The following is a 22,990-nucleotide window of genomic DNA, read 5'->3' on the forward strand; positions in this document are numbered from 1 at the left end:
TGGCCATGTCTCTCTATGCCAGTCTCTCCCCGTGACCATGTCTCTATGCCAGTCTCTCCCTGTGTCCATGTCTCTCTATGCCAGTCTCTCCTGTGTCCATGCCTCTATGCCAGTCTCTCCCTGTGGCCGTGTCTCTCTATGCCAGTCTCTCCCCGTGGCCAGGTCTCTCTCTGGCAGTTTCTCTCCCCGTGGCCATGTCTCTATGCCAGTATCTCCCTGTGCCATGTCTCTATGCCAGTCTCTCCCCGTGTCCATGTCTCTCTATGCCAGTCTCTCCCTGTGGCCGTGTCTCTCTATGCCAGTCTCTCCCCGTGGCCATGTCTCTATGCCAGTCTCTCCCCGTGGCCATGTCTCTATGCCAGTCTCTCCCTGTGGCCATGTCTCTATGCCAGTCTCTCCCTGTGGCCATGTCTCTATGCCAGTCTCTCCCTGTGGCCATGTCTCTATGCCAGTCTCTCCCCATGTCCATGTCTCCCTATGCCAGTCTCTCCCCGTGGCCATGTCTCTCTATGCCAGTCTCTCCCTGTGGCCATGTCTCCCTATGCCAGTCTCTCCCCGTGGCCATGTCTCTCTATGCCAGTCTCTCCCTGTGGCCATGTCTCTATGCCAGTCTCTCCCGTGTCCATGTCTCTCTATGCCAGTCTCTCCCTGTGGCCATGTCTCTATGCCAGTCTCTCCCCGTGGCCATGTCTCTACGCCAGTCTCTCCCTGTGGCCGTGTCTCCCTATGCCAGTCTCTCCCCGTGGCCATGTCTCCCTATGCCAGTCTCTCCCCGTGGCCATGTCTCTCTATGCCAGTCTCTCCCTGTGGCCGTGTCTCCCTATGCCAGTCTCTCCCCGTGGCCATGTCTCTCTATGCCAGTCTCTCCCTGTGGCCATGTCTCTCTATGCCAGTCTCTCCCCGTGTCCATGTCTCTCTATGCCAGTCTCTCCCCGTGGCCATGTCTCTATGCCAGTCTCTCCCCGTGGCCATGTCTCTATGCCAGTCTCTCCCCGTGTCCATGTCTCTCTATGCCACTCTCTCCTGTGTCCATGCCTCTATGCCAGTCTCTCCCCGTGGCCATGTCTCTCTATGCCAGTCTCTCCCCGTGACCATGTCTCTATGCCAGTCTCTCCCCGTGGCCATGTCTCCCTATGCCAGTCTCTCCCCGTGGCCATGTCTCTCTATGCCAGTCTCTCCCCATGTCCATGTCTCTCTATGCCAGTCTCTCCCCGTGGCCATGTCTCTATGCCAGTGTCTTTCTGTGGCCATGTCTCTATGCCAGTCTCTCCCCGTGGCCATGTCTCTATGCCAGTGTCTTTCTGTGGCCATGTCTCTATGCCAGTCTCTCCCGTGGCCATGTCTCTATGCCAGTCTCTCCCTGTGGCCGTGTCTCTCTATGCCAGTCTCTCCCCGTGGCCATGTCTCTCTATGCCAGTCTCTCCCTGTGGCCATGTCTCTATGCCAGTCTCTCCCTGTGGCCGTGTCTCTCTATGCCAGTCTCTCCCTGTGGCCATGTCTCTATGCCAGTCTCTCCCCGTGTCCATGTCTCTCTATGCCAGTCTCTCCCCGTGGCCATGTCTCCCTATGCCAGTCTCTCCCCGTGGCCATGTCTCTCTATGCCAGTCTCTCCCTGTGGCCGTGTCTCCCTATGCCAGTCTCTCCCCGTGGCCATGTCTCTCTATGCCAGTCTCTCCCTGTGGCCATGTCTCTCTATGCCAGTCTCTCCCCGTGTCCATGTCTCTCTATGCCAGTCTCTCCCCGTGGCCATGTCTCTATGCCAGTCTCTCGCCGTGGCCATGTCTCTATGCCAGTCTCTCCCCATGTCCATGTCTCTCTATGCCAGTCTCTCCTGTGTCCATGCCTCTATGCCAGTCTCTCCCCGTGGCCATGTCTCTCTATGCCAGTCTCTCCCCGTGACCATGTCTCTATGCCAGTCTCTCCCTGTGGCCGTGTCTCTCTATGCCAGTCTCTCCCCGTGGCCATGCCTCTATGCCAGTCTCTCCCGTGGCCATGTCTCTATGCCAGTCTCTCCCTGTGGCCGTGTCTCTCTATGCCAGTCTCTCCCCGTGACCATGTCTCTATGCCAGTCTCTCCCTGTGTCCATGTCTCTCTATGCCAGTCTCTCCTGTGTCCATGCCTCTATGCCAGTCTCTCCCCGTGGCCATGTCTCTCTATGCCAGTCTCTCCCCGTGAACATGTCTCTATGCCAGTCTCTCCCTGTGTCCATGTCTCTCTATGCCAGTCTCTCCTGTGTCCATGCCTCTATGCCAGTCTCTCCCTGTGGCCGTGTCTCTCTATGCCAGTCTCTCCCCGTGGCCATGTCTCTATGCCAGTCTCTCCCCGTGGCCATGTCTCTCTATGCCAGTCTCTCCCTGTGGCCATGTCTCTATGCCAGTCTCTCCCTGTGGCCATGTCTCTATGCCAGTCTCTCCCCGTGGCCATGTCTCTATGCCAGTCTCTCCCTGTGGCCATGTCTCTATGCCAGTCTCTCCCTGTGGCCATGTCTCTATGCCAGTCTCTCCCTGTGTCCATGTCTCTATGCCAGTCTCTCCCTGTGTCCATGTCTCTCTATGCCAGTCTCTCCCCGTGGCCATGCCTCTATGCCAGTCTCTCCCCGTGGCCATGTCTCTCTATGCCAGTCTCTCCCCTTGACCATGTCTCTATGCCAGTCTCTCCCTGTGTCCATGTCTCTCTATGCCAGTCTCTCCAGTGTCCATGCCTCTATGCCAGTCTCTCCCTGTGGCCAGGTCTCTCTCTGGCAGTTTCTCTCCCCGTGGCCATGTCTCTATGCCAGTATCTCCCCGTGGCCATGTCTCTATGCCAGTCTCTCCCCGTGTCCATGTCTCTCTATGCCAGTCTCTCCCTGTGGCCGTGTCTCTCTATGCCAGTCTCTCCCCGTGGCCATGTCTCTATGCCAGTCTCTCCCCGTGGCCATGTCTCTATGCCAGTCTCTCCCTGTGGCCATGTCTCTCTCTGGCAGTTTCTCTCCCCGTGGGATGTCTCTATGCCAGTATCTCCCCGTGGCCATGTCTCTATGCCAGTCTCTCCCCGTGTCCATGTCTCTCTATGCCAGTCTCTCCCTGTGGCCGTGTCTCTCTATGCCAGTCTCTCCCCGTGGCCATGTCTCTATGCCAGTCTCTCCCCGTGGCCATGTCTCTATGCCAGTCTCTCCCTGTGGCCATGTCTCTATGCCAGTCTCTCCCTGTGGCCATGTCTCTATGCCAGTCTCTCCCTGTGGCCATGTCTCTATGCCAGTCTCTCCCCATGTCCATGTCTCCCTATGCCAGTCTCTCCCCGTGGCCATGTCTCTCTATGCCAGTCTCTCCCTGTGGCCATGTCTCTCTATGCCAGTCTCTCCCTGTGGCCATGTCTCCCTATGCCAGTCTCTCCCCGTGGCCATGTCTCTCTATGCCAGTCTCTCCCTGTGGCCATGTCTCTATGCCAGTCTCTCCCGTGTCCATGTCTCTCTATGCCAGTCTCTCCCTGTGGCCATGTCTCTATGCCAGTCTCTCCCCGTGGCCATGTCTCTATGCCAGTCTCTCCCTGTGGCCGTGTCTCCCTATGCCAGTCTCTCCCCGTGGCCATGTCTCCCTATGCCAGTCTCTCCCCGTGGCCATGTCTCTCTATGCCAGTCTCTCCCTGTGGCCGTGTCTCCCTATGCCAGTCTCTCCCCGTGGCCATGTCTCTCTATGCCAGTCTCTCCCTGTGGCCATGTCTCTCTATGCCAGTCTCTCCCCGTGTCCATGTCTCTCTATGCCAGTCTCTCCCCGTGGCCATGTCTCTATGCCAGTCTCTCCCCGTGGCCATGTCTCTCTATGCCAGTCTCTCCCCGTGGCCATGTCTCTCTATGCCAGTCTCTCCCTGTGGCCATGTCTCTATGCCAGTCTCTCCCTGTGGCCGTGTCTCTCTATGCCAGTCTCTCCCCGTGGCCATGCCTCTATGCCAGTCTCTCCCGTGGCCATGTCTCCCTATGCCAGTCTCTCCCTGTGACCATGTCTCTATGCCAGTCTCTCCCTGTGGCCATGTCTCTATGCCAGTCTCTCCCTGTGGCCATGTCTCTATGCCAGTCTCTCCCTGTGGCCGTGTCTCTCTATGCCAGTCTCTCCCCGTGACCATGTCTCTATGCCAGTCTCTCCCCGTGACCATGTCTCTATGCCAGTCTCTCCCTGTGTCCATGTCTCTCTATGCCAGTCTCTCCTGTGTCCATGCCTCTATGCCAGTCTCTCCCCGTGGCCATGTCTCTCTATGCCAGTCTCTCCCCGTGAACATGTCTCTATGCCAGTCTCTCCCCGTGGCCATGTCTCTCTATGCCAGTCTCTCCCTGTGGCCATGTCTCTATGCCAGTCTCTCCCCGTGGCCATGTCTCTATGCCAGTCTCTCCCTGTGGCCATGTCTCTATGCCAGTCTCTCCCTGTGGCCATGTCTCTATGCCAGTCTCTCCCTGTGTCCATGTCTCTATGCCAGTCTCTCCCTGTGTCCATGTCTCTCTATGCCAGTCTCTCCTGTGTCCATGCCTCTATGCCAGTCTCTCCCCGTGGCCATGTCTCTCTATGCCAGTCTCTCCCCGTGACCATGTCTCTATGCCAGTCTCTCCCTGTGTCCATGTCTCTCTATGCCAGTCTCTCCTGTGTCCATGCCTCTATGCCAGTCTCTCCCTGTGGCCGTGTCTCTCTATGCCAGTCTCTCCCCGTGGCCAGGTCTCTCTCTGGCAGTTTCTCTCCCCGTGGCCATGTCTCTATGCCAGTATCTCCCTGTGCCATGTCTCTATGCCAGTCTCTCCCCGTGTCCATGTCTCTCTATGCCAGTCTCTCCCTGTGGCCGTGTCTCTCTATGCCAGTCTCTCCCCGTGGCCATGTCTCTATGCCAGTCTCTCCCCGTGGCCATGTCTCTATGCCAGTCTCTCCCTGTGGCCATGTCTCTATGCCAGTCTCTCCCTGTGGCCATGTCTCTATGCCAGTCTCTCCCTGTGGCCATGTCTCTATGCCAGTCTCTCCCCATGTCCATGTCTCCCTATGCCAGTCTCTCCCCGTGGCCATGTCTCTCTATGCCAGTCTCTCCCTGTGGCCATGTCTCCCTATGCCAGTCTCTCCCCGTGGCCATGTCTCTCTATGCCAGTCTCTCCCTGTGGCCATGTCTCTATGCCAGTCTCTCCCGTGTCCATGTCTCTCTATGCCAGTCTCTCCCTGTGGCCATGTCTCTATGCCAGTCTCTCCCCGTGGCCATGTCTCTACGCCAGTCTCTCCCTGTGGCCGTGTCTCCCTATGCCAGTCTCTCCCCGTGGCCATGTCTCCCTATGCCAGTCTCTCCCCGTGGCCATGTCTCTCTATGCCAGTCTCTCCCTGTGGCCGTGTCTCCCTATGCCAGTCTCTCCCCGTGGCCATGTCTCTCTATGCCAGTCTCTCCCTGTGGCCATGTCTCTCTATGCCAGTCTCTCCCCGTGTCCATGTCTCTCTATGCCAGTCTCTCCCCGTGGCCATGTCTCTATGCCAGTCTCTCCCCGTGGCCATGTCTCTATGCCAGTCTCTCCCCGTGTCCATGTCTCTCTATGCCACTCTCTCCTGTGTCCATGCCTCTATGCCAGTCTCTCCCCGTGGCCATGTCTCTCTATGCCAGTCTCTCCCCGTGACCATGTCTCTATGCCAGTCTCTCCCCGTGGCCATGTCTCCCTATGCCAGTCTCTCCCCGTGGCCATGTCTCTCTATGCCAGTCTCTCCCCATGTCCATGTCTCTCTATGCCAGTCTCTCCCCGTGGCCATGTCTCTATGCCAGTGTCTTTCTGTGGCCATGTCTCTATGCCAGTCTCTCCCCGTTGCCATGTCTCTATGCCAGTGTCTTTCTGTGGCCATGTCTCTATGCCAGTCTCTCCCGTGGCCATGTCTCTATGCCAGTCTCTCCCTGTGGCCGTGTCTCTCTATGCCAGTCTCTCCCCGTGGCCATGTCTCTCTATGCCAGTCTCTCCCTGTGGCCATGTCTCTATGCCAGTCTCTCCCTGTGGCCGTGTCTCTCTATGCCAGTCTCTCCCTGTGGCCATGTCTCTATGCCAGTCTCTCCCCGTGTCCATGTCTCTCTATGCCAGTCTCTCCCCGTGGCCATGTCTCCCTATGCCAGTCTCTCCCCGTGGCCATGTCTCTCTATGCCAGTCTCTCCCTGTGGCCGTGTCTCCCTATGCCAGTCTCTCCCCGTGGCCATGTCTCTCTATGCCAGTCTCTCCCTGTGGCCATGTCTCTCTATGCCAGTCTCTCCCCGTGTCCATGTCTCTCTATGCCAGTCTCTCCCCGTGGCCATGTCTCTATGCCAGTCTCTCGCCGTGGCCATGTCTCTATGCCAGTCTCTCCCCATGTCCATGTCTCTCTATGCCAGTCTCTCCTGTGTCCATGCCTCTATGCCAGTCTCTCCCCGTGGCCATGTCTCTCTATGCCAGTCTCTCCCCGTGACCATGTCTCTATGCCAGTCTCTCCCTGTGGCCGTGTCTCTCTATGCCAGTCTCTCCCCGTGGCCATGCCTCTATGCCAGTCTCTCCCGTGGCCATGTCTCTATGCCAGTCTCTCCCTGTGGCCGTGTCTCTCTATGCCAGTCTCTCCCCGTGACCATGTCTCTATGCCAGTCTCTCCCTGTGTCCATGTCTCTCTATGCCAGTCTCTCCTGTGTCCATGCCTCTATGCCAGTCTCTCCCCGTGGCCATGTCTCTCTATGCCAGTCTCTCCCCGTGAACATGTCTCTATGCCAGTCTCTCCCTGTGTCCATGTCTCTCTATGCCAGTCTCTCCTGTGTCCATGCCTCTATGCCAGTCTCTCCCTGTGGCCGTGTCTCTCTATGCCAGTCTCTCCCCGTGGCCATGTCTCTATGCCAGTCTCTCCCCGTGGCCATGTCTCTCTATGCCAGTCTCTCCCTGTGGCCATGTCTCTATGCCAGTCTCTCCCTGTGGCCATGTCTCTATGCCAGTCTCTCCCCGTGGCCATGTCTCTATGCCAGTCTCTCCCTGTGGCCATGTCTCTATGCCAGTCTCTCCCTGTGGCCATGTCTCTATGCCAGTCTCTCCCTGTGTCCATGTCTCTATGCCAGTCTCTCCCTGTGTCCATGTCTCTCTATGCCAGTCTCTCCCCGTGGCCATGCCTCTATGCCAGTCTCTCCCCGTGGCCATGTCTCTCTATGCCAGTCTCTCCCCTTGACCATGTCTCTATGCCAGTCTCTCCCTGTGTCCATGTCTCTCTATGCCAGTCTCTCCAGTGTCCATGCCTCTATGCCAGTCTCTCCCTGTGGCCAGGTCTCTCTCTGGCAGTTTCTCTCCCCGTGGCCATGTCTCTATGCCAGTATCTCCCCGTGGCCATGTCTCTATGCCAGTCTCTCCCCGTGTCCATGTCTCTCTATGCCAGTCTCTCCCTGTGGCCGTGTCTCTCTATGCCAGTCTCTCCCCGTGGCCATGTCTCTATGCCAGTCTCTCCCCGTGGCCATGTCTCTATGCCAGTCTCTCCCTGTGGCCATGTCTCTCTCTGGCAGTTTCTCTCCCCGTGGGATGTCTCTATGCCAGTATCTCCCCGTGGCCATGTCTCTATGCCAGTCTCTCCCCGTGTCCATGTCTCTCTATGCCAGTCTCTCCCTGTGGCCGTGTCTCTCTATGCCAGTCTCTCCCCGTGGCCATGTCTCTATGCCAGTCTCTCCCCGTGGCCATGTCTCTATGCCAGTCTCTCCCTGTGGCCATGTCTCTATGCCAGTCTCTCCCTGTGGCCATGTCTCTATGCCAGTCTCTCCCTGTGGCCATGTCTCTATGCCAGTCTCTCCCCATGTCCATGTCTCCCTATGCCAGTCTCTCCCCGTGGCCATGTCTCTCTATGCCAGTCTCTCCCTGTGGCCATGTCTCTCTATGCCAGTCTCTCCCTGTGGCCATGTCTCCCTATGCCAGTCTCTCCCCGTGGCCATGTCTCTCTATGCCAGTCTCTCCCTGTGGCCATGTCTCTATGCCAGTCTCTCCCGTGTCCATGTCTCTCTATGCCAGTCTCTCCCTGTGGCCATGTCTCTATGCCAGTCTCTCCCCGTGGCCATGTCTCTATGCCAGTCTCTCCCTGTGGCCGTGTCTCCCTATGCCAGTCTCTCCCCGTGGCCATGTCTCCCTATGCCAGTCTCTCCCCGTGGCCATGTCTCTCTATGCCAGTCTCTCCCTGTGGCCGTGTCTCCCTATGCCAGTCTCTCCCCGTGGCCATGTCTCTCTATGCCAGTCTCTCCCTGTGGCCATGTCTCTCTATGCCAGTCTCTCCCCGTGTCCATGTCTCTCTATGCCAGTCTCTCCCCGTGCCCATGTCTCTATGCCAGTCTCTCCCCGTGGCCATGTCTCTATGCCAGTCTCTCCCCGTGTCCATGTCTCTCTATGCCAGTCTCTCCTGTGTCCATGCCTCTATGCCAGTCTCTCCCCGTGGCCATGTCTCTCTATGCCAGTCTCTCCCCGTGGCCATGTCTCTATGCCAGTCTCTCCCCGTGGCCATGTCTCCCTATGCCAGTCTCTCCCCGTGGCCATGTCTCTCTATGCCAGTCTCTCCCCATGTCCATTTCTCTCTATGCCAGTCTCTCCCCGTGGCCATGTCTCTATGCCAGTGTCTTTCTGTGGCCATGTCTCTATGCCAGTCTCTCCCCGTGGCCATGTCTCTATGCCAATCTCTCCCCGTGGCCATGTCTCTATGCCAGTCTCTCCCTGTGGCCATGACTCTATGCCAATCTCTCCCCGTGGCCATGTCTCTCTCCATGCCAGTCTCTCCCTGTGGCCGTGTCTCTCTATGCCAGTCTCTCCCCGTGGCCATGTCTCTATGCCAGTCTCTCCCCGTGGCCATGTCTCTATGCCAATCTCTCCCCGTGGCCATGTCTCTATGCCAGTCTCTCCCTGTGGCCATGACTCTATGCCAATCTCTCCCCGTGGCCATGTCTCTCTCCATGCCAGTCTCTCCCTGTGGCCGTGTCTCTCTATGCCAGTCTCTCCCCGTGGCCATGTCTCTATGCCAGTCTCTCCCCGTGGCCATGTCTCTATGCCAGTCTCTCCCCGTGGCCATGTCTCTATGCCAGTCTCTCCCCGTGGCCATGTCTCTATGCCAGTCTCTCCCTGTGGCCATGTCTCTATGCCAGTCTCTCCCTGTGGCCATGTCTCTCTATGCCAGTCTCTCCCTGTGGCCGTGTCTCTCTATGCCAGTCTCTCCCTGTGGCCATGTCTCTCTATGCCAGTCTCTCCCCGTGGCCATGTCTCTCTCCATGCCAGTCTCTCCCTGTGGCCGTGTCTCTCTATGCCAGTCTCTCCCCGTGGCCATGTCTCTATGCCAGTCTCTCCCCGTGGCCATGTCTCTATGCCAGTCTCTCCCCGTGGCCATGTATCTATGCCAGTCTCTCCCCGTGGCCATGTCTCTATGCCAGTCTCTCCCTGTGGCCATGTCTCTCTATGCCAGTCTCTCCCCGTGTCCGTGTCTCTCTATGCCAGTCTCTCCCTGTGGCCGTGTCTCTCTATGCCAGTCTCTCCCCGTGGCCATGTCTCTCTATGCCAGTCTCTCCCTGTGGCCGTGTCTCTCTATGCCAGTCTCTCCCTGTGGCCGTGTCTCTCTATGCCAGTCTCTCCCTGTGGCCATGTCTCTATGCCAGTCTCTCCCCATGGCCATGTCTCTCTATGCCAGTCTCTCCCCGTGGCCATGTCTCTCTATGCCAGTCTCTCCCTGTGGCCATGTCTCTATGCCAGTCTCTCCCTGTGGCCGTGTCTCTCTATGCCAGTCTCTCCCCGTGGCCATGCCTCTATGCCAGTCTCTCCCGTGGCCATGTCTCCCTATGCCAGTCTCTCCCTGTGACCATGTCTCTATGCCAGTCTCTCCCTGTGGCCATGTCTCTATGCCAGTCTCTCCCTGTGGCCATGTCTCTATGCCAGTCTCTCCCTGTGGCCGTGTCTCTCTATGCCAGTCTCTCCCCGTGACCATGTCTCTATGCCAGTCTCTCCCCGTGACCATGTCTCTATGCCAGTCTCTCCCTGTGTCCATGTCTCTCTATGCCAGTCTCTCCTGTGTCCATGCCTCTATGCCAGTCTCTCCCCGTGGCCATGTCTCTCTATGCCAGTCTCTCCCCGTGAACATGTCTCTATGCCAGTCTCTCCCCGTGGCCATGTCTCTCTATGCCAGTCTCTCCCTGTGGCCATGTCTCTATGCCAGTCTCTCCCCGTGGCCATGTCTCTATGCCAGTCTCTCCCTGTGGCCATGTCTCTATGCCAGTCTCTCCCTGTGGCCATGTCTCTATGCCAGTCTCTCCCTGTGTCCATGTCTCTATGCCAGTCTTTCCCTGTGTCCATGTCTCTCTATGCCAGTCTCTCCTGTGTCCATGCCTCTATGCCAGTCTCTCCCCGTGGCCATGTCTCTCTATGCCAGTCTCTCCCCGTGACCATGTCTCTATGCCAGTCTCTCCCTGTGTCCATGTCTCTCTATGCCAGTCTCTCCTGTGTCCATGCCTCTATGCCAGTCTCTCCCTGTGGCCGTGTCTCTCTATGCCAGTCTCTCCCCGTGGCCAGGTCTCTCTCTGGCAGTTTCTCTCCCCGTGGCCATGTCTCTATGCCAGTATCTCCCTGTGCCATGTCTCTATGCCAGTCTCTCCCCGTGTCCATGTCTCTCTATGCCAGTCTCTCCCTGTGGCCGTGTCTCTCTATGCCAGTCTCTCCCCGTGGCCATGTCTCTATGCCAGTCTCTCCCCGTGGCCATGTCTCTATGCCAGTCTCTCCCTGTGGCCATGTCTCTATGCCAGTCTCTCCCTGTGGCCATGTCTCTATGCCAGTCTCTCCCTGTGGCCATGTCTCTATGCCAGTCTCTCCCCATGTCCATGTCTCCCTATGCCAGTCTCTCCCCGTGGCCATGTCTCTCTATGCCAGTCTCTCCCTGTGGCCATGTCTCCCTATGCCAGTCTCTCCCCGTGGCCATGTCTCTCTATGCCAGTCTCTCCTTGTGGCCATGTCTCTATGCCAGTCTCTCCCGTGTCCATGTCTCTCTATGCCAGTCTCTCCCTGTGGCCATGTCTCTATGCCAGTCTCTCCCCGTGGCCATGTCTCTACGCCAGTCTCTCCCTGTGGCCGTGTCTCCCTATGCCAGTCTCTCCCCGTGGCCATGTCTCCCTATGCCAGTCTCTCCCCGTGGCCATGTCTCTCTATGCCAGTCTCTCCCTGTGGCCATGTCTCTCTATGCCAGTCTCTCCCCGTGTCCATGTCTCTCTATGCCAGTCTCTCCCCGTGGCCATGTCTCTATGCCAGTCTCTCCCCGTGGCCATGTCTCTATGCCAGTCTCTCCCCGTGTCCATGTCTCTCTATGCCACTCTCTCCTGTGTCCATGCCTCTATGCCAGTCTCTCCCCGTGGCCATGTCTCTCTATGCCAGTCTCTCCCCGTGACCATGTCTCTATGCCAGTCTCTCCCCGTGGCCATGTCTCCCTATGCCAGTCTCTCCCCGTGGCCATGTCTCTCTATGCCAGTCTCTCCCCATGTCCATGTCTCTCTATGCCAGTCTCTCCCCGTGGCCATGTCTCTATGCCAGTGTCTTTCTGTGGCCATGTCTCTATGCCAGTCTCTCCCCGTGGCCATGTCTCTATGCCAGTGTCTTTCTGTGGCCATGTCTCTATGCCAGTCTCTCCCGTGGCCATGTCTCTATGCCAGTCTCTCCCTGTGGCCGTGTCTCTCTATGCCAGTCTCTCCCCGTGGCCATGTCTCTCTATGCCAGTCTCTCCCTGTGGCCATGTCTCTATGCCAGTCTCTCCCTGTGGCCGTGTCTCTCTATGCCAGTCTCTCCCTGTGGCCATGTCTCTATGCCAGTCTCTCCCCGTGTCCATGTCTCTCTATGCCAGTCTCTCCCCGTGGCCATGTCTCCCTATGCCAGTCTCTCCCCGTGGCCATGTCTCTCTATGCCAGTCTCTCCCTGTGGCCGTGTCTCCCTATGCCAGTCTCTCCCCGTGGCCATGTCTCTCTATGCCAGTCTCTCCCTGTGGCCATGTCTCTCTATGCCAGTCTCTCCCCGTGTCCATGTCTCTCTATGCCAGTCTCTCCCCGTGGCCATGTCTCTATGCCAGTCTCTCGCCGTGGCCATGTCTCTATGCCAGTCTCTCCCCATGTCCATGTCTCTCTATGCCAGTCTCTCCTGTGTCCATGCCTCTATGCCAGTCTCTCCCCGTGGCCATGTCTCTCTATGCCAGTCTCTCCCCGTGACCATGTCTCTATGCCAGTCTCTCCCTGTGGCCGTGTCTCCCTATGCCAGTCTCTCCCCGTGGCCATGTCTCCCTATGCCAGTCTCTCCCCGTGGCCATGTCTCTCTATGCCAGTCTCTCCCCGTGGCCATGTCTCTCTATGCCAGTCTCTCCCTGTGGCCATGTCTCTATGCCAGTCTCTCCCTGTGGCCGTGTCTCTCTATGCCAGTCTCTCCCCGTGGCCATGTCTCTATGCCAGTCTCTCCCCGTGGCCGTGTCTCTCTATGCCAGTCTCTCCCCGTGGCCGTGTCTCTCTATGCCAGTCTCTCCCCGTGGCCAGGTCTCTCTCTGGCAGTTTCTCTCCCCGTGGCCATGTCTTTATGCCAGTCTCTCCCCGTGTCCATGTCTCTCTATGCCAGTCTCTCCCCGTGGCCATGTCTCCCTATGCCAGTCTCTCCCCATGGCCATGTCTCTCTATGCCAGTCTCTCCCTGTGGCCGTGTCTCCCTATGCCAGTCTCTCCCCGTGGCCATGTCTCTCTATGCCAGTCTCTCCCTGTGGCCATGTCTCTCTATGCCAGTCTCTCCCCGTGTCCATGTCTCTCTATGCCAGTCTCTCCCCGTGGCCATGTCTCTATGCCAGTCTCTCCCCGTGGCCATGTCTCTATGCCAGTCTCTCCCCGTGTCCATGTCTCTCTATGCCAGTCTCTCCTGTGTCCATGCCTCTATGCCGGGCTCTCCCCGTGGCCATGTCTCTCTATGCCAGTCTCTCCCCGTGACCATGTCTCTATGCCAGTCTCTCCCTGTGGCCGTGTCTCCCTATGCCAGTCTCTCCCCGTGGCCATGTCTCTCTATGCCAGTCTCTCCCCGTGGCCGTGTCTCTATGCCAGTGTCTTTCTGTGGCCATGTCTCTATGCCAGTGTCTTTCTGTGGCCATGTCTCTATGCCAGTCTCTCCCCGTGGCCATGTCTCTATGCCAGTGTCTTTCTGTGGCCATGTCTCTATGCCAGTCTCTCCCGTGGCCATGTCTCTATGCCAGTCTCTCCCTGTGGCCGTGTCTCTCTATGCCAGTCTCTCCCCGTGGCCATGTCTCTCTATGCCAGTCTCTCCCTGTGGCCATGTCTCTATGCCAGTCTCTCCCTGTGGCCGTGTCTCTCTATGCCAGTCTCTCCCCGTGGCCATGTCTCTATGCCAGTCTCTCCCCGTGGCCATGTCTCTTTATGCCAGTCTCTCCCCGTGGCTGTGTCTCTCTATGCCAGTCTCTCCATGTGGCCGTGTCTCTCTATGCCAGTCTCTCCCGTGTCCATGTCTCTCTATGCCAGTCTCTCCCCATGTCCATGTCTCTCTATGCCAGTCTCTCCCTGTGGCCGTGGCTCTCTATGCCAGTCTCTCCCCGTGGCCATGTCTCTTTATGCCAGTCTCTCCCCGTGGCCATGTCTCTCTATGCCAGTCTCTCCCCGTGGCCATGTCTCTCTATGCCAGTCTCTCCCCGTGGCCATGTCTCTATGCCAGTCTCTCCCTGTGTCCATGTCTCTCTATGCCAGTGTCTCCTGTGTCCATGCCTCTATGCCAGTCTCTCCTGTGGCCGTGTCTCTTTATGCCAGTCTCTCCCGTGTCCATGTCTCTCTATGCCAGTGTCTCCTGTGTCCATGCCTCTATGCCAGTCTCTCCTGTGGCCGTGTCTCTCTATGCCAGTCTCTCCCTGTGGCCATGTCTCTATGCCAGTCTCTCCCCGTGGCCATGTCTCTATGCCAGTCTCTCCCCGTGTCCATGTCTCTCTATGCCAGTCTCTCCCATGGCCATGTCTCTTTATGCCAGTCTCTCCCTGTGGCCGTGTCTCTCTATACCAGTCTCTCCCCGTGGCATTGTCTCTATGCCAGTCTCTCCCCGTGGCCATGTCTCTATGCCAGTCTCTCCCCGTGGCCGTGTCTCTATGCCAGTCTCTCCCGTGTCCATGTCTCTCTATGCCAGTCTCTCCCGTGTCCATGTCTCTCTATGCCAGTCTCTCCCCGTGGCCATGTCTCTTTATGCCAGTCTCTCCCCGTGGCCATGTCTCTATGCCAGTCTCTCCCCGTGTCCATGTCTCTTTATGCCAGTCTCTCCCCGTGGCCATGTCTCTATGCCAGTCTCTCCCCGTGGCCATGTCTCTATGCCAGTCTCTCCCTGTGGCCGTGGCTCTCTATGCCAGTCTCTCCCCGTGGCCATGTCTCTATGCCAGTGTCTTTCTGTGGCCATGTCTCTATGCCAGTCTCTCCTGTGTCCATGTCTCTATGCCAGTCTCTCCCCGTTGTCATGTCTCTATGCCAGTCTCTCCCCGTTGTCATGTCTCTCTATGCCAGTCTCTCCTGTGACCATGTCTCTATGTAAATGTAAATGTAAATGTAAATGTATGAAACTTATATAGCGCAGGACTTACCCTGGGGCATCTCCGCGCTTGCTTAGGGAACCCGTCCTGGTATTCCCCTGTGAGAGACCCCGGCAGGGAATCCACAAGGTGAAAGCCAGGCATCCCGCCGCGAGGGGCCGTAGTGGAGATTAAGCAATCTATTGCCCAGAGTCGCAGAGTGTGACCCCGTGAGTTGAGTAGGCACCGGAGCGAGAATTGTCGCGACCGTGGAATTTATGAGCCCGAGACCCGCCGAGGCGGGGAATCGAACCCTGGTCCACGGCCGATCTCAGATTCCGGGTCTGCCGCCTCTAACCACTGAGCCACACTTCTCTATGCCAGTCTCTCCCCGTTGTCATGTCTCTCTATGCCAGTCTCTCCTGTGTCCATGCCTCTATGCCAGTCTCTCCCTGTGGCCATGTCTCTATGCCAGTCTCTCCCGTGGCCATGTCTCTCTATGCCAGTCTCTCCCCGTGACCATGTCTCTATGCCAGTCTCTCCCTGTGTCCATGTCTCTCTATGCCAGTCTCTCCCGTGTCCATGCCTCTATGCCAGTCTCTCCCTGTGGCCGTGGCTCTCTATGCCAGTCTCTCCCCGTGGCCATGTCTCTATGCCAGTGTCTTTCTGTGGCCATGTCTCTATGCCAGTCTCTCCTGTGTCCATGTCTCTATGCCAGTCTCTCCCTGTGGCCATGCCTCTATGCCAGTCTCTCCCCGTGGCCATGTCTCTCTATGCCAGTCTCTCCCCGTGACCATGTCTCTATGCCAGTCTCTCCCTGTGGCCATGTCTCTATGCCAGTGTCTTTCTGTGGCCATGTCTCTATGCCAGTCTCTCCTGTGTCCATGTCTCTATGCCAGTCTCTCCCTGTGGCCATGCCTCTATGCCAGTCTCTCCCCGTGTCCATGTCTCTCTATGCCAGTCTCTCCCCGTGGCCATGTCTCTATGCCAGTCTCTCCCTGTGGCCATGTCTCTTTATGCCAGTCTCTCCTGTGTCCATGCCTCTATGCCAGTCTCTCCCCGTGGCCATGTCTCTCTATGCCAGTCTCTCCCGTGTCCGTGTCTCTCTATGCCAGTCTCTCCCCGTGGCCATGTCTCTATGCCAGTCTCTCCCGTGGCCATGTCTCTATGCCAGTCTCTCCCCGTTGTCATGTCTCTATGCCAGTCTCTCCCCGTTGTCATGTCTCTCTATGCCAGTCTCTCCCTGTGGCCATGTCTCTATGCCAGTCTCTCCCCGTGTCCATGCCTCTATGCCAGTCTCTCCCCGTGGCCATGTCTCTCTATGCCAGTCTCTCCCTGTGGCCGTGTCTCTCTATGCCAGTCTCTCCCCGTGGCCATGTCTCTATGCCAGTCTCTCCCCGTGTCCATGTCTCTATGCCAGTCTCTCCCCGTGTCCATGTCTCTATGCCAGTCTCTCCCCGTGGCCATGTCTCTATGCCAGTCTCTCCCCGTGGCCATGTCTCTATGCCAGTCTCTCCCCGTGTCCATGTCTCTATGCCAGTCTCTCCCCGTGGCCATGTCTCTATGCCAGTCTCTCCCCGTTGTCATGTCTCTATGCCAGTCTCTCCCCGTTGTCATGTCTCTATGCCAGTCTCTCCCCGTTGTCATGTCTCTCTATGCCAGTCTCTCCCGTGGCCGTGTCTCTCTATGCCAGTCTCTCCCCGTGACCATGTCTCTCTATGCCAGTCTCTCCCCGTGTCCATGTCTCTATGCCAGTCTCTCCCCGTTGTCATGTCTCTCTATGCCAGTCTCTCCCGTGGCCGTGTCTCTCTATGCCAGTCTCTCCCCGTGACCATGTCTCTCTATGCCAGTCTCTCCTGTGGCCATGTCTCTCTATGCCAGTCTCTCCCCGTGGCCATGGCTCTCTATGCCAGTCTCTCCCCGTGACCATGTCTCTTTGCTAGTCTCTCCCCGTGGCCATGTCTCTATGCCAGTCTCTCCCTGTGGCCGTGTCTCTCTATGCCAGTCTCTCCCCGTGGCCATGTCTCTTTATGCCAGTCTCTCCCCGTGGCCGTGTCTCTCTATGCCAGTCTCTCCCCGTGGTCATGTCTCTTTATGCCAATCTCTACTCGTGGCCATGTCTCTCTATGCCAGTCTCTCCCCGTGTCCATGTCTCTATGCCAGTCTCTCCCCGTGGCCATGTCTCTTTGCTAGTCTCTCCCCGTGGCCATGTCTCTCTATGCCAGTCTCTCCCTGTGGCCGTGTCTCTCTATGCCAGTCTCTCCCCGTGGCCATGTCTCTCTATGCCAGTCTCTCCCTGTGGCCGTGTCTCTCTATGCCAGTCTCTCCCCGTGGCCATGTCTCTATGCCAGTCTCTCCCCGTGGCCGTGTCTCTCTATGCCAATCTCTCCCCGTGTCCATGTCTCTCTATGCCAGTCTCTCCCCGTGGCCATGTCTCTATGCCAGTCTCTCCCCGTGACCATGGCTCTCTATGCCAGTCTCTCCCCGTGGCCACGTCTCTATGCCAGTCTCTCCCCGTGGTCATGTCTCTATGCCAGTCTCTCCCCGTGGTCATGTCTCTTTATGCCAGTCTCTCCTGTGTCCATGCCTCTATGCCAGTCTCTCCTGTGTCCATGCCTCTATGCCAGTCTCTCCTGTGGCCATGTCTCTTTATGCCAGTCTCTTCCCGCCTCCAGTGAGCCCTTCAACCTTGTGTGCTTCGGGTCAGGGCCCTCTTTCCGCTGTTGTGGGAGAGAGGGCCGCCACATGTGGAAGCAGAGTAGAACATCTGGTGAATGTGTGATCCCAGGTCAAATACGAAAAGAAAATCTATCTCATGATTGATTAACATCAGTGATCTTCTGTGTACTAGCCCCCCCCCTCGTTGCCATAACATCAGCGCGCACGCTGCTAGCCTGATGCTCGAGAGACTTTTGGTGACGTCATAAAGGGAATAATGCGTTTCTCACTGTGACGTGTCCAGTGGTTACATCACCGCTAGCCCGAAGCACCCACAAAATCATGTTTGCCCCCCACTTAAAAAAGGGGGGGGGCAAACCCAATTCGTTTGACTCCGAGCCCTTCTCTCAGCAGGCTGCTCCATGACCCAGCCATGACGTCAGCCACACGTCCTGCGCCCAGTGGAGGAACAAAACCTGAGGGGCCCCGCAAAATACACGGAAGGTCCCCCCATGCTCTGGGCACAGTCGGGAGCTGTCAGTCCATGGGCCTGTAGCCCCTGCACAGTGCTGGAGGCCCCCCCCTGGAGTGCTAGGGGGGGGGGGGCCGCATCGCGGGAGCTAGAGGACTATTGTGACGTCACTGCCTGAGCCTCTGGCAGGGGCCCGCGCGGGGAAAGGGCCACACCCTTGTTCCCCTCCCGGGCACCGCAGCTTCTTCCGAAAGATCCCCGCCCACCCCCTCCCTCTTGCTGCAGCATGCGCGCCTGCCACTGCCCACGTCACTGTCCCCTCGGCCCTGCCATAGCTGTTGCCACCCTCAGTGGCAGAATCTACCCCTCGTAATCTCTGTCCACTGAAACGGCGAGCGGCCTACCAGCTGAGAGATGCCGAAACTCTGCGGGCCCTGCCCTAGAAATGCAGAATAACCCGACGACTTCGAAACAACGCCACTCCTATACGAGATCTTGCCTGTAAGTGAGTAGGGTTGCCACCATTCCATGAGACAAATGAATACAGGATGCATTTTAAGATTCTGCAAAGGCCCGAAAGTGACGGAAGTAGAACTTTATCTGTATTCGCATGTATTCCTTTTTAACATTCTTTGTTTACTTTAACGATCAGTTCAGAGTTATGAAGGCAGCGGTGGAACTCATGTTAAAGTGATTTCTTCTTATGTTACCTGTTTAGAGTGTCTTTTGATAAGGGGAAAATACTGGCTTTCTTTCTTTGCTTCGAACAATAAGTCCATAAATAACTTTAAGTCCAACAGAAAACATACTCCAACGTGGAAGAACACCCAACTGTAATGAAAACTCTTCAACTTGAAGCGTATTTTGTCCATCTTCTTCTCAGAACCTGGAAGAATGAGAAATAAAGCCCGTAAATTCTGCTTAAACAGACCATAAAACATGGGTGGGCCAATTTATTACAATACATGTAATATAACCGGGTGGGATACTCCTCGTCTCCGTGTCTTTAATAGAATTGAAAATTCTTGGTGCGATAGCTAGCTAATTTTTTATTCTATTACAGGACCGGAGGCTTCCTATTATGCTAGTTTAACGCAGTTGAAATACTACAGAGGAAATACCACCCACCGGTTTGTAGTAAAACTGTTTGAAAGTAGATTCCGAAGACCAATCAGCAGAATGCATAATGTCTTGAACAGTAGATCCTAACATAAAGGCCCACATGCATCATTGTGACATTTTGCACTTCCTAATTTGCGAAAAATAAGGAATCGCAAATTAAGAAGTGCAAAATGCTATGCATCATTATTTTCGGTATTCATTTGTGATTCGGTAAAAATCGCAATTTTTACCGAATCCCAAATGAATACCGAATTCTTAAGTTAATTTTCGCAATTCCCATTGATTCCTATGGGCCAAAAGGCCCATAGGAGTCAATGGGAATTGCGAGTGGCACTTAGAAAATTTCATGGGTGCAGGGGGGGGTCCAAAGGACCCCCCCATGCACCCCTGAAATGTATTTTTCGCATCATGTTTCACACACACATGTCCTAAGGACATGTGTGTGTGAAACATGAATGTTGAAAAAAAAACATTTTAAGCATTTTAAACACTTTTTCCAAATTTACCGAGTGGTTCAACCACTCGGTAAATTTGGAACCCTAATTGCGAATTTCCACTTGTCAAAGTAATGATGCATTGCTTTTAAGAAGTCGCACATCTGCGACTTCTTAAGCACCCGCAATTTTAGAACTCGCAAAAATATTACGAATTTTAAAATTGCTTCATGCATCCCAAAAAGCACTTTTGCATTCGCAAACGGCCAATTTTAAGGAATCGCACCGTTTGCGACTACAAAAATGCTTGATGCATGTGGGCCAAAGCTCTTAGAGGCCATGGCGCCACGAACAGAATGCGCCCCAAAAACCTGGGTATCAACACCCGCCTCTTGCAACACATATTTCAGCCATCAGGCTATAGTAGCCGTAGTAACAGGTTTGAATGGCTTCTGCAAAGCCAGCAACAATTGCGTTAGCCCCGGAGTCCGAGAAGACCATGTACATTCTTCATAGGCCTTAAGGCATTGCACCACATACAGGTTAACATTACTTGGAAAGGCATTATAATCAACACTTCTGGACATTGTCTTAGTCCTAGCAGTAATCTTGAACAAAACTCCCTCTGGAGTAAATACTCTACCTGTAATGTCCAAGGCCTTGACTTCTGATGACCGTCTACATGCCGCAAGACATAACAGCATTGCTAACTTGGCTGACAGTTGTTTCCTCGTTAATAAATAATTTTGGGGCCAACTGTTGAACAGGGAAAGAACTAGAGAGACATCCCATAATGAAGTGTATTTGGGTCTGGGCGGATTCGCTACCCTAATACCTTTCAGAAGTTTGCAAACAAGCGGATGCATACCGACTGGTTTACCTTCAATTTGAGAGTGACCCGCCGAGATCGCGGAATGGAAATTATTAACGGACCTATACGCTAAACCTTCCGAAGCATTTAGGGAAAAGAAGTTCACAATGCAGGGTAATCCTGCCCCCACGGGATCCACGTGTTGTTCCACGCACCAACAAACCCAGCTTTTCCAGGCTGAAGTGTATCTCTTTCTGGTGGAAGGAGCCCAAGCTTGATCGATAAAGGCTGAAGCTTGTTCCGAAAATTCTGGCATTTGAGTACCAACCTGTAACCTCCACCTTTCTTCTGGACCAGAAAAATATTGCTGCAGAAATCGTGAGGGCCCTCGTCGCAACGTGCTATCGCATGTTTCTGCGGCAATTCTTCTATTTCTGAATCTATGAAAATGCATTCTGTTTGGGAAACAGACAGCTGCCGGGGACAACTGTTTTGAGCAGGGACCTGAAAGAAATCTAGATGAAAACCCTGAACAGTTTCTAAAATCCAAGCATCCTGAGACAATTGAACCCAATTTTGAAAGAAATAATGAATACGACCCCCCAAAGGGAGTGGGGAAGTATCTGGAGCACTCACCTGATGATTCTGTGGCTTGGAGGCCACCACGGTAGGCTCCCCTGTTGAACCGCCGCTTGTTGAAGCACTGCCTGGTAGGGTAGAACGTCCCCCCACGGGTGGAATCCCAGTTGCCTCTACCTCGGCCAAAATCGCCTCTCTGGGGGCCTTGGAAAGACTGGTGGCCAAACGAGCGTCCCCGGCCTCGTCCGGCCCTGTTAAAAACACCAGCCTGAAAGACTCTCTTTATTCCCGATTCGGCTTTGTCGAGAGTCGTGAAGGTACCCACGTACTTAGCCACGTCCTTCACAAAACGCTCACCAAATAAATTGCCACCCACCAGGGGCCCAGATTCCGCCGCTGCAAGCTCGGTGAGGTTAGAGTCCATCCTCATGAGGAGGGACTTACGGCGCTCCATTGATATAGCGCAATTAGCATTACCCAAGAGGCATATCGCCCTCTGGGTCCAGCCGGCCAGAACGTGCAGACCCATCGCCGTACCTGATTCTTGTGCCTCCAAGGCCATCTCCAAAATTTTGGCCAGGGGCCCCACAACATCCAGGAACTTATCCTGGCATTCCCTCCATGCGCAATCAATGCCCGTCTTAGGGTCCTTCGCAAACTTTTTCAGAAAGGTCAACATGCTAGAATCTATGTCGGGTGTTTCCGCGACCTTATCGGCAATGTCCGGCCTAGGGCACTCAGACCTGAGTCTATTCCGGACCTCTTTGTCAAAGCTCCTACGGAGGTTGTCATGAATATAGACGGCGACCTCCGGCGCCGGGAGCCAATTGGATGATCTGGGGTGAATAATGTCTGCAGGGCTGAAGGTAAAGGGGGGGAACACAGGCTCGGCGGGTTCCACATTCTTGAACTTCTTAGCCTTTTTCCTGGGAGGAGACTCGTCAGGAGTGTCGGTGGTTGTAGTGTCAGTGTCAGTATCCGTGTCCGGAACCTTGGACTTACTGGGATCAGAGACAGGTAGTGAGGACAAGGTATAGGAATGTGGCCACGATTCAGTTTGTGAACCAGAAGATGCACCGTTCTTCTTAGGGACTGTAGGAGAATTAAACCCATGGCGCTTAGCGAATTTCTCCAACTGCTTAGTGATAGGCTTTAAAGCAGTCGCCAAGGCTTGTTGAACAGTTCCCGGAACTGCCTTCTCCAGGGCCTTGTTGACGGAATCCTGGACCGAGGCGTCCAGGGCCTCAACAATATTGTCTTCAATGGAAGGAGTAGCCACTTCCTCTACATAAACATCATCCTCCTCATAGGTAACCCAATCATCCATGGTGTCACCAAATTTATACATGGACTTGCTCATAAGGTAAGTATTATTAGATCTTGAGAGGAGAACAGGGGGGAGCTAACCCACAGCACAAAACAATCACCAGGTACCTAGCTCCTCAGCCAAAGCTGTAGTCAAGTTATTGCAGCCCTCAGGGTGTAAAATGGAGCAAAGAGCAGTAAATAATACAGAGGAGGTGTGCATCTTCCAGGCCCAGCGTTTTTGCAGCTTGCCAAGCGTAGGGGTCCTGCTCAGAAGAGAATCCGAAGTGGAATGGCAGAAAAACCTATGAAAAACCGGGTAGTAGCCACGTGCGTAGCCCAATCCTACCAAAAACAAGCCCAATTGGGCTACGCACATCGAAACTGACTAAAAACTAAAGTGAAAGCTCCCAGCGTCTTCGGCCAATGAAGGGGGCCTCCGCGCTCAAAATATATAATTATTATTATCCCCGCCGTCGGCGGGTCGGTACCCGTGATTAATAATTATTCAATTCAGCCCCGCAGCACCGCTGCAATGAAGACGTCCGCCGCGTGGGTAAACAAATACCTCCGCCGAAGGAGCAAGACGCTCTCCCCCCGTCTAGCGAGCAGACGCTGTCAGGGAAGCCCAGTGCAATGCTCGGGGTCGGGGAAGCCCTGCGCGAGGCTCGCGCTGCGCACTCGCTCCGGACCCCGCAGGGACGCACCGGCAAGACGTGCTCACACCCCCGATGGCAGTGGGGTGTCGCGGTCGGCCGAATTCACCAGGCAAAGTTGCAATAAATCAAAAAACAGTACAACGACAGTAAATAAGCAACGCGACAACGCGTGAAATAGCGGTCAGGCATTACACATCAAATGCATTAGCATAATTACAAGAATCAAGCAAAAGGCACTTAACTGGCTGCGTGAGCAGCAAAGAAAGAGGAGGATATCCGGTATTGTCTGGCTCTTATGGGCTATTAAAGGATGTGATGTACTGTTTTGCATCATTGGTAATGTAGTTTTTTGTTGCATAATACTAATTTCATTGGCTGCTGTGTGTAGCATTAAAGAGAAATAGAAGCATAATACAAAGCCTCCGGTCCTGTAATAGAATCTTGGAGAAATGACCC

The 22,990-nt window shown here is 55.3% G+C and overlaps 1 protein-coding gene across 2 annotated transcripts in view; it reads left to right on the forward strand.

The window, feature by feature from the left end:
- LOC144752991 (E3 ubiquitin-protein ligase TRIM39-like) overlaps positions 1–22,990 on the forward strand; it is a 292,690-nt gene that overhangs the window by 94,264 nt on the left and 175,436 nt on the right. The window contains exon 1 of one of the 2 annotated variants that reach the window (XM_078640801.1): positions 17,955–18,125. The exons of the other annotated variant lie outside the window; for it this stretch is intronic. Within the exon in view, the coding sequence (XP_078496927.1) occupies positions 18,070–18,125 (56 nt within the window). The 5' untranslated portion in view covers positions 17,955–18,069. Of the gene's footprint in view, positions 1–17,954; positions 18,126–22,990 lie in introns of those variants that run through there. 2 annotated transcript variants of the gene reach the window in all.

This window comes from Lissotriton helveticus, chromosome 5_1 (assembly GCF_964261635.1).
Source record: "Lissotriton helveticus chromosome 5_1, aLisHel1.1, whole genome shotgun sequence".
NCBI lineage: Eukaryota > Metazoa > Chordata > Amphibia > Caudata > Salamandridae > Lissotriton > Lissotriton helveticus.